The sequence below is a fragment of the Limulus polyphemus genome, unplaced genomic scaffold, assembly GCF_000517525.1.
Source record: "Limulus polyphemus unplaced genomic scaffold, Limulus_polyphemus-2.1.2 Scaffold9869, whole genome shotgun sequence".
Lineage (NCBI taxonomy): Eukaryota > Metazoa > Arthropoda > Merostomata > Xiphosura > Limulidae > Limulus > Limulus polyphemus.
Window position 1 is genome coordinate 1 of NW_013675479.1, and position 12,141 is coordinate 12,141.

Sequence of the window (12,141 nt, forward strand, 5' to 3'; positions counted from 1 at the left end):
TAGAGCACTCCCGAAGGAACGGGATAGTTCTAGAACGTGGCGTGACACTAGTCACGTGACCTCGCTGCCGCAACAATATGATACACAGATATTTACTGGTAGCGTAATTTAGATATTGAGTTATAATTACCACATGTGTAATTTATTATGCAATTTATATGTGAGACTGTTTTGTGTAATGTAACAGATAATTATTTGCTTAATTACACCCACATCTAAAATAAGAAAATAAAATGGATATTTGTGGGATAAATATGTTGTATCAAAAATCTTATTTTGTTAAATATTATTGCAGATGACGCCACGAGCTTTATTATTATTATTTTTGATCTTAGTTAAGATGGGTGAAAACGAGAGACGTGTTGTAGTAAAACTTCGGTGTCTTGAAGCTTCAATTTCTGAAGAACAGTTTCATGATGACAACTTTAAAACAGCTACATCAGATGATCAGGTAATAGTAGTTAGATTATTTTTTGATAAAAATGTCTGTTAAATCTCAGTATCTTTCTTTGTTTTAAGTTATTAGAAAATGTGATCACGGATGAAACTGGAGTATGAGTACTATTAGTATTACTGACGTTGAAAGTGAAAGGTCGATTGAATGGTGAAAAATGAAATATACTATATTTGTGGCTCATAAAGTTATTATAATTTTTAGGTATTGTTAACGAAATTATTTCTATGGATATGGATGATAATTTGGCTTGTTCGATGGAAAAATGGCTGAAGCTTATGGAACTCGCTGGAAGTGGAAGGAAGAAAGCAGGGGGTTATAATTATTATAATATATATATTATAAGTTCAGTCGAGTGGGATGAATTCTGTAGGTGGGTGCCTCAGAGCTGGGTGTTGTGATCTTAACTCTTCTTTTTGCTTTAAAGACATATATAAAAGAATAATCAATAAATTGCTTACATTTGGTGATGATATTAAGATCTTGGGTGTCGCTGCTTTAAAAAAAGATTTGGAATGTGAGAGTTGAGTGAATAAATGGCAGATGGGTTTTGATTATAATAAATGCATGGTAAAACATGTGGGTTATTGTAATATGAATAATTAGTGTAATTATCATGGGAATAACCTTGTAATTGTTACTGAAGAGGCTCTAGTTCAGTGCTTCTTAACTGGGTGAATGGTTCATCCAAGGGTTAATAAGATCAGAATCAGGGTGAATGAGTATTATCTGTCAGGTAGTCAGTAAACATGAGAATGACATCACATAAGACCCTTAATGTTACAATTTGTACTGCCGTGATGTCAGTAAAACATGCGCATGACATATGAACTTCAAAAACAAGAAATAAACATATTTGTTGCTTTTAATTTTGGTTTTATTTACTCTTGAAACAGAACACTTTTGGGGACCCAATGCAAGTACATCTAGTTGTATAGGTTAGTGGTTAGTCCTCATTTGGGGTATTGTGTTCACTCTTGGGCTTCGGAAGGACACTGAATAGTTCAAAGGAGGGTTGGCAGGCTTATATCTGTAATGGAAAGATTATCATATAAGGATAGATAATGATCTCTGAAATTGTTTTCTCTTTAAAAAAAACGAAGAGTTAGAAGGGATCTGATTGAGGTGTTTAAAATTATTAAGGGAATTAATAGTGTTGATGTATTATCTTTTTCATACTTAATGGTGGAAATGGAAGAACAAGGCAACAGAAGTATAAATTTTGGCATGGAAGGAGCCATTTTCAGCTAAGAAAGCAGTCTTATTTTTTCAACAGGGTGAATGGTATTTGGATGTGGTGGATGCAGTAAATTTAAGAAAGGGAAAGCTTGATAAATATTTGAAAGGTCAAGGCTAGATTCTATTTTTTTGAAGTGAATGGGACATTCTCATTGGACCAAGAGGCCCCTTGTTGCCTTTAATTGTTAAGTGTAACAATGTCTAATTTTCACATACTTGTTGTTTTGCCTTTAAAAGTGGAAGCAATGATTTAATGTCATAAATGATCTGTTGATTGAGGCTAACAACTGATTAAAATGAAATTAAGAAATATGTATCCAGGGTTCAACTGGCATCTCTCTCCTAGAAAGTACTTAATGAAGATAATGTTCATATCAAGGTAGATATAGTATACATTATGGGAGAAATAATAATTTAGGTCAGATTTTGGATATCTAGCTTCTAATATCTGACCACATTCAGATATTTTTAGACTGGATAGTATATGTGGCTGTACACATTGAATATACACCACAGGCTTGAGTTATTACTTCATTATAGTTCTGTATTAAGCTAGTTACCTTGTTTTTCTAATAGTAGACAGCCCTTTACAATCAATCTCTTGCTGAGGCTGTTGTTTGGATTGTGCTTGCTCTTCCTGACATTACAACCTGTGACGTACAGTGGCAACACAATGGGTAGATGTGATGTGTACAGTGGCAACATGATGAGTAGATGTGACATGTACAATGGCAACAGCATTGTTAGTTTTGACGTGTACAGTGGCAACATGATGAGTAGATGTGGCATGTACAATGGCAACATGATGAGTAGATGTGGCATGTACAATGGCAACAGCATTGTTAGTTTTGACGTGTACAGTGGCAACAGCATTGTTAGTTTTGACATGTACAGTGGCAACAGGATTGTTAGATTTGACGTGTACAGTGGCAACAGGATTGTTAGATTTGACGTGTACAGTGGCAACAGGATTGTTAGATTTGACGTGTACAGTGGATGTCACATCTAACAATCCTGTTGCCACTGTACATGTCAAATCTAACAATCGTGTTGCCACTGTACACGTCACATCTAACAATCGTGTTGCCACTGTACACGTCAAATCTAACAATCGTGTTGCCACTGTACACGTCAAATCTAACAATCCTGTTGCACTGTACACGTCAAATCTAACAATCCTGTTGGTACAGTGGCAACACGATTGTTAGATGTGACATGTACAGTGGCAACACGATTGTTAGATGTGACATGTACGGTGGCAACAGGATTGTTAGATGTGACATATACAGTGGCAACAGGATTGTTAGATGTGACATATACAGTGGCAACAGGATTGTTAGATGTGACATGTACAGTGTCAACAGGATTGTTAGATGTGACATGTACAGTGGCAACAGGATTGTTAGATGTGACATGTACAGTGGCAACAGGATTGTTAGATGTGACATGTACAGTGGCAACAGGATTGTTAGATGTGACATGTACAGTGGCAACAGGATTGTTAGATGTGACATGTACAGTGGCAACAGGATTGTTAGATGTGACATGTACAGTGGCAACACAATGGGTAGATGTGATGTGTGTTCAAACTATGTATTGATTATCTGTATTACAATTACCATGGCTCCCACTCTAAAATAGTGAAGAAAAATGCTACTATGTTTAGAACCTAGTGGAACACACCAGAGGGCTTGATGATGCAATATCTATTATGTGTGATGTATGTGCAAATAGTATTGTAAGGTAATCTGTTGATGGAAATACTCTGTAGTTATCAAATTCATTACAAAATTGGTATTATCTCAGAGAAACAAAAGCATGAGTTACTTATCCAAATGAAAGATCAATTAGCATGACCAAAATTTAGCCATTATGGTTTCTAAAAAGTCTAATTAATGATAAAACATAGGCTTAAAAACTTTATTTTGAGAATAATATATCTATTATCATTTACCTTAAATATCCAAAGTTTTATTTGCATTATACCATGTAAGGACATGTTCCTCAATTGAATATTTAATCTCCCTACCTTTTTTATTCAACCTAACACAGTTTCTCTCAGTCTTTCCTTTTCAGTTTAACAAGTAATCCATGTATAAATCTATCACCAGTTTCACATACAACTATAATTACAACTAAAGTTATCATATTATTAAAGCATGAATAGAAAGTTTTTGCCATGTTTTATGGAAAATTCAAGATTCTATATCTTTTTTTGAGACAGATTCAGTAATGTGACTATAAAGGGCAGGAGGGGAGCATTTGTGCACCTTGGAGAGTTGTGATAAACAAAATTAAGAAATTTTAAAGATATAAAAATTGGATTAGCTGGAAAGTTGTTTCTAGTGCATGCATGATTATTTTGAGTTACTTGATGTTCAACATGATATTTTTGTGTATTTATTTACAGTTTTACATTAACAATACGTTTATGAACTTTCTCACTTTCATGTTTAAGGACCTGGGTTCTATGATGGAAGGAAAGAAATAAGAGTGGAATAGAAAATTTATCAAAATTAAATAATCTATTATATAACTACTGAACAAAATCACCTGTAATAACTTGGTGTGTCACAATTTTGGCTAAATCGTAAGCAAGGTGACACAGTTGTTCTGTGTCACAAGAACTTGGCTAAGTTGTATGTAAGGTGACACAGTTCTGTGTCACAAGAACTTGGCTAAGTTCTGTGTGATCTTTTTTTAACTTTGATTTGATTTAAACATTTTTTTATGTTAATTGTTAATGAAAGCTGCTAACTTATAACAGACCTGGAACACTGGTATTTGTTAATGAAAGCTGCTAACTTATAACGGACCTGGAACACTGGTATTTGTTAATGAAAGCTGCTAACTTATAACGGACCTGGAACACTGGTATTTGTTAATGAAAGCTGCTAACTTATAACAGACCTGGAACACTGGTATTTGTTAATGAAAGCTGGTAACTTATAACAAACTGATAACTCTACCATGTAAATTTGACTTTCACTCAGTTTGTTTATTTACCAAATGACAGTAGCTGAATTCTAGCAAAATGAACTGGGGAGTCTCACTTTTATTCAGTTTTTATAAATTCAACCAAAGGTGAAATTTAAACTGTACTTACTTTCTGAAGTACGTATAAAAACCATTTTCAGTAATTTATGTTAAAGCTATCAGTATTATAACAAAAACCATCTATATTAGTAGTTGTAAAAATCATATCTAGTCGTTTCATCTTTATAGTGGGGACCCCTGTACATTTCAGATTGGTACAATTGTTAGATTCTGCAGCAAAAAACACACTTTGTATGATTTCTTTCTTATCAATGTTACAACACAAAAAATATGTAATAAACTTTGTAATTTGATATTTACTATGTGGAACTGGACTTAGCTTTCTGTAATGAAGATTTGACGGTGTTGGAGATTCCGTTATGATGACAATTTTGTTTGCCTTATTCAGATTGCTGTTGAGGAATCTGTGAAACAACAGTTTGAATATATTAAGAATGTGGCAGAACTGGATCCTGAGTAAGTAACTGTTTAAATAAAACATTTGTTTGAAACTACTAGTTTTACAAGAGTGAACTTGTAGCTAAAGGCAGTTTTTAAAAGTGTAGATCTTATGGTACAAAGGTGAATCCACTTTATGGAAAAGTTGAAGGGTGAGCTTAAGTTCTTACTGTAGGCAAGGATATGATATGCCTTAAAAGGCCAAGTGTTTCCTCGTTGTATATATGATATGACATTTCCATCTTTAAGGTTTTTATAATTTTTCTCATGCCCGAGGTTTATGTTTTTGAATTATTTAAACTTTAAGTTCCAAAAGCATTAGCTGTATATCTTTGGACATTTAATTAAACATTTATAGAAAATTAGAAGAAAAACTCATCTTTAACCTTAGCTTAAGTTTAAAGTGTGAAGTTTGTTGTTTTAAGAAAAAGTTACTTTGTAAGAATTGAAAAGTAAAGGGAAAGTTGATTATTCTGATAAAGAGATATGGAATGTAGATAGTAATTTGGTTATATAGGAAGTACAATATTGTGTATTTTTCTCTATGGGTCCAGACTTCTGGGAAACACTGTAGATAGTAATTTGGTTGTATAGGAAGTACAATATTTTGTATTTTTCCCCATGGGTCCAGACTTCTGGGAAACACTGTAGATAGTAATTTGGTTATATAGGAAGTACAATATTAAGCTATAGTCATTAATGTGCAAGATTTTTACAATATCATAATTAAGAATTCTACTTTTAAACCAATCACACAACCAAAATTTAAAGATCTTATTTGGCGTAATTCGAACAGTAAAATTTCTGTTTTAACTTTGTGGTAGCTGGAAATGGCATCTTCTAAAATGAAGTAATAAACCACTGTATTTCAGTTTTGAAACGTGTTACGAAGTGTTTTTAAAGTGGTTCTGTTATGTTTGTTTATTTCAGTTGTCCACAACTGCTACGTGAACAACATATACATTTTTTGAAAAAAGGACTTTACTCATTACCAGAAGCATACGAGGTAGGACTTGAGTTAACTGTATGGTATACAAGTATCTTTATTCTCAACAACTTGTTTTTAAAGATTTTTCACAGTTAATTATTCTTATTGTTGTCCCATTTTAGTACATTTTTGTTTATAGATTACACAAGACTTTGCTTTATTCTAAAATTATTTTATGTAAAGTTTATGAAATTTCTGTGATTTTTTAATCATGAGAATTGAATAAACTAATCATGTTCTTTTAAAGTTTTGTACTTATCTGTGAAGATTACTCTTTATGATATAAACTGAGAATAGACTATCGTGGTTTACTCTATATAAGTACCTCATTTGGATAATATTATTACGTTTTCTCGACAAAGCATTCATTAATGGGTTTCTCCATACTACGAATGTTGGAGAAACATTGAGTGTATAATTAAATTAAAACAATATTTTGGTGTTATAAGGTCATTTATTAATTGTATTAATATGTCTTATATACACATCTATATGCACTAAAGAAATTAAATAAAGAATTTAAATTCACTTCTTTCTGCATCTTCCTTTATTCTCAGGAGGCCACTTTGGTTCAGCTGCCTCTGGCTCTTTTTCTTCACTTGGTACATTGATGTTTTGGGTCTTTTCCCGGTAGTTTTGAGCCTGCACCTTCCTTGAAGGCTGAATGGTCTGGGAATGCATACTTAGTTCTCCCTACATCCACTGATATTGTGGTTCATGCAGGGAGGTTTACTGCTCAGTTATGTAAAGGGACAGCTATGCCTAGTCTGGCATGGTTGTTGGAACTATGTGATGTAGCCTACCACTGACAGGTGGACACATATTCAGACTCTCAAAGAATAGACCTGCTCTTGGAAATTTGGTTTCTAGAACAGAGTCTGTAGTAAACCTGATAAGATCACAACTCTCTAGTATTTGTCTCACCCTATATATGGTGCTAAGATATTTATTATCCCTCCAATTTTAGTCAGGAGACTCTCAGCGATCACCACGTCAATTTGTCAATGAGTTGGGACCATTGCTAGTATTTAAATTGGTTTGAGTTTTAGCTTCTGAATTCATCCCTGTTGGCGTTGAGGTCTCGGCTTTCCTCATCTCCTACAGGGGGTCATAGTTCTGCCCCTATTCGAGGGTCCCAACCCCCCACTTCAGCCCCTCAATTAATTGGTACCCAGAATAAATTCTGTCCATATCACTAGGTTTCTCTGCTTGGTTGGTGTGTTGTCAGTGACTATTGCATGCCTTAGGGTCCTTGAGTCAGGATTAGGCATTCAGTTCACATCTTTACAACCATTATCTACCCAACCTGTTGCACTTCCACCTGCAGCAGGTACTTGGATTTCAGAGCTTTGTTCTAGGGCTATAAAGGTTTTGTTGGTCTAGGGAGCAATGGAAAGAGTTGTGCCAGTTTTTCCAGGGTTTTATTCCCAATGTTTGTTGTGTTTAAGAAGACAGCAGATTGGTGTCCAGTCATTGATCTTTCTGGTCTATATCTATTCCTCGATCCTCCAAGGTTCACAATAGAGTCATTCCTCACTGTGCGTTGGAATTTTTATTGTGATTTTTGATATCCAAGTTCGATGTTGCCGACTCCTATCTTCATGTTTACATAGCACTGGCATCCTGCCATTATCTATGTTTCTTGCATACTGGTCAGATGCTGCAGTTCAGGGCTCTGCCCTTCAGATTAACATCAGCACCATATGTGTTCTGCCAAACCTTGCGTGTTTTTTCTCGTCACCTCTTTCCCTGGGCCTGTGCACATACCATTCCCTAAATGACTGATTACTAGTGGCACAATCTCATCAGTTGGTTGAACGTCACAACCAGATTCTACTTTCAGAAGCAACCAAGGCAGGCTTTATTATCAGAGCTGAGAAATCTCTTCTCACTCCAACACAATATATCATCCATCTAGGTGTCTTTATCAACGTGTATTTTGGATGGTTTCAGCTGACTCCCATCCAGCTCCATTTTATAGAACAGGCAGTCCGACTCTTACTCGCATCTCCTGCATGGATGGTTCTTTCTCTTTTGGGGATGTGGGCATCATTTGAATCCTTCATTCCTTTCGGATGAGTGCACATGAGATCCCTTCAGTGGTCTTTAGGCAACCAATGGATCATGAACATTGATTCACTGAAATCCCCCAGTTTCCTTATTCAGGATCATCATCTTTGATCTCGAGTGGTGGTCAGATTGAAATAATACTACAATAGATGTTCCTCTGCCACCATCTCATCCAGAGATCCATCTCTCTACAAATGCCTCGCTTCAAGGATCGGGTGCATATTTCAATGGTCAGGAATTCCAGGGCCTATGGACACACGATGGGGCTTCTCTAAACAATGTTTCAGAACTTCTTGATGTCTCACGGTCTGGACTTATTAACTCTTTCACTACGGGCTCTGTCCTAGGGACTCACTTCGTATCCATTTTGTGCTTCTTATAGTTTTCAAACTATAACTTTTAATAAATTAAGTGTATCTTCATGAAATTTTGCAGATTATCAGTAAACATTACAAGGCTTTCATATGCAAAATATCAAATTTTTTTATTAAGTTTAAGATTTTTTAATGTTTTAATGTTTTTCTCATGCATTTTTTAATTATCGAATGTTGACTATCCAATGTGCAAAGTCATTTTGATTTTAAAATTAAAAATACTTTTATGCATCAAAAAATTTTCAAATTTCACATGTGAAATATTTATAACCATCAAATAATTACCAAATATCTTATTTAGAAAAACTTTATATTTTATCTGTTATTTTCACTATTTCATCTTTGTATGGGTTTGGTCGATTTGAGCAACCTTGTAACCATCATAAAAAATTAGGAAATAGATATAAATTATGCTTTTTTTTCATTCTAGAATGTCCACAAATGTTTATTCTAAATAGCTTAAATCTCATAACATTATACATTTATATATATTTATTATTTGTATTTTATTGACCGTTCAGTTGTGCCTGACTAGCATTACAGATTTTGCAATCATGTGGCACACGTGTGCTCATGTTACTATATCAAAGAATATAAAACTGGCCTTTACAAAGTGACCTGTCTTGGCTGTGCTCTCTTGGACAAGTATTTTGTACAATACAGTTATATTTCAGTTATAATGTATATCTATATACATTATTACTATGTACAAATAAGTTCTTAAATTTCAGTTATTTTTCTTAAAACATAGAACAGTAAATAAAGAAGTAAAGCAAATAATTATCTCTTCTAGTTACAAACTTTGTACTCGGTTGCTGCTTGTTGTAAGTTGCTAAGCCTTATCAAATTTCGAGCGTGGAGGATGTACAACAAAATAATTATTTTAAGGTTTTATATATATATTGAAATAACAAAAAAATCATAAATTACTACCATAGAATTTCACTGTAATTTATCCAGTTTAGGAACTAAGCTGCATTTTGTTCTAAAAAATATGATTTTTTGAATTCACTAATGTCTTACCTTACTGCTTGGAATCTGGCATGAAAAGAAAAAGTTCTGTGTGCAAATACATTGCAGAGGCTGAGAAAACCACTAGGGGAACATTCTGAGCTTCCAGTTGGTTATACACACATCATTGGGCAAAGTAGGTTATGTAAGCAAATATTTAAAAAAATGTCAGAGGTGGGTGGGGCCACGTTGATTGATTCAATAAATATATTAATATTTCAGAAAATAGAAAAGATAGGAGGTTCTTATATTCTAGCATGTCACAATTGGTAACCTGAGTATCTAATTTGTAAGAAACTGTAGACTTTGTATTTGGACATCAGAAACATCTAATTTGAACCAATGCTGCATTCAACATACCACATGACACCCAATAATCGATATTTAGAATTATTTTATTTATATTTACTTTTAAATTAAGAAATTAACTAATGTATAATACTAAAGTTTGAATTATAGTTTACAATTTGATACCAAAGTTATTCACATACGTTCATAAAATAGTAGTTCAATAAGATTTTGAATGTGAGTTGACAAATGCTATGACATAGCCTTTGACCTGTGACAGTAAGAAGACTTATGTCGGTAGGCTTAAGAGGAATAATTGTCAGGCTTCACTGACAATTCCACGGTGGTGTCTTACATTTCCTGTCAAGGGGGAACTTGGTCCAGGTCTCAGTTCAGAACCATGATGATTGATGTGTTGGCTACTGATTATAACACTCAACTACTATTGTAACACCCAACTACTGGCATTTTTTTCCTCCAGTACTTCACCCTCGGACATTGTCAATAGATGATTCTGTCAGGACTGAATGAGATTACACCTATAAGCCTTTCTACCAATTTGTATGTTACCCAAGGTACTAGCTATGATTCATTCCAACTCATTGTCGTGTTTTGTTGATAGCACCAGATTGATGGCAAAACACTGGTTTCTACATCTGTGGCACCTTCAGGAATGCCCAACTTTTCCACTTCCTCTTAGACCATTTCTGTTGAGGTAGCCATCCTGAAGATTCAAGCTTCATGCATGGAGGTTATGTGATTCTTTGCATGGCATTGGGGTTTACCTTCTAACGTTGCCATGTATTAGTCTCAGTCTTTTGATTGTCTCACAATGGACATTTATCAATGGAAATGGCACAATATTGACAATGGTGTATTGAGAGGAGGTTTAATGCACTTTGTCTAGAAGTTCCAACCATACCTCATTTTTGACCTGGCTCTTTGACAAGGGTTATGCATCTTCCACAATCGCCTTATATAAGGTGACATTATTGACTACCTTTAGATACTTGAGACAGAAAATTTTTTCAGTCCCATGGCCCCCAAGTCATTTTGGGTCCTTTGTCACAAACGACTGTTTCAGTTACATAACTGGTGTATTAGGGTAGTATTATATGCTCTTTGTCAACATCTGTTTTAGACCTTAGCCTCAGGTACCATGTATCACCTTTCCCTTAAAGTTTAATTTTTGTTGCGGCTGATCGGAGATGTTTGCTCTGGTTGTGCACTTCTGCTTACGTCCTCCTATATTCAGCCAGGTTCCCTAAGTCACTGGCAGCCAGGGAAGGGGATAAATCTTTTTCACTGATTCATCTGGCCACTATTTCTCATTTCTATGACTGTTTGTGATGTTCAGTGAGTGTCTTATTAAAGTGTTATGTTGCTTATAGTAATGCTAGGCAAGGACGTTTTATTCATTGAGATCGTTCAGTTTCTCAAGACTTATCCTTGGTTACTTTGTCGAGGTGGATACGGAAATCGATCCATATCAATTTTTCTGGGCTCTTGTTTGTTGGTAAGGAGTCTTTTGTGAGTCATGTTTTTTAAGATTCATCATATTTCTATGTCCTTTGCAGCCCGTTTGAATTGTCTGCTGAAGGACATTGCACGGGCTGGTATGTGGACCTTATCCAATACTTTCATCTCACATTATTTGCATGATGTAGCAGTATCTTCTTCTGAGAGTTTTGACTACCCCAACTAGTTATCTTAAACACATCTGCTATATGATAAAGAGGTGTATCTTCATTACTAATATTGTCTCTTCTTTATTTTCCAGGATCTTTTACCTCTTTTTCAAAGAATCCCACTTTGTGGCAAGTATTGTCCAACCAGGTATGCTTTTATCAAACCAATTCTGCACTACCAACCACTAAAATAATATACTTTATCTAAGTTGCAACAGGCTCTATAGAAATGAGGTGTTCTATCACACCACCTAGAGGCAGACAAGGTGGTATTACTGTACTATGCTGGACTGACACTCATGGACTATCATGAATAAAGCATAAGGGGATCCTTCCCTTTCATGCAGATCATTGGATTGAATAAATTGGGGTTGGTTTGCTTTTAAAAATTTAAGGGTTCTGGTATGGCCACATGGTTAGGGTGATTGACTTGCAATTTGAGCGTTGTGGGTTTGTATCCCTGTCCCACCAAACATGCTCACCCTTTCATCTGTGGGGGAATTATAATTTGATGGTCAATCCCACTATTCATTG

General features: G+C 34.8%; 1 protein-coding gene across 1 annotated transcript in view; it reads left to right on the top strand.

Annotated features, from left to right (window-relative positions):
• The first annotated feature begins 315 nt into the window (after positions 1-315).
• LOC106476126 (protein farnesyltransferase subunit beta-like) overlaps positions 316-12,141 on the top strand; it is an 18,748-nt gene continuing 6,922 nt past the window's right edge. Inside the window, exons 1-3 of the mRNA XM_013936797.2 lie at positions 316-451; positions 5,139-5,206; positions 6,119-6,194. Of these exons, the coding sequence (XP_013792251.2) occupies positions 341-451; positions 5,139-5,206; positions 6,119-6,194 (255 nt within the window). The 5' untranslated portion in view covers positions 316-340. The remainder of the gene's footprint in view (positions 452-5,138; positions 5,207-6,118; positions 6,195-12,141) is intronic.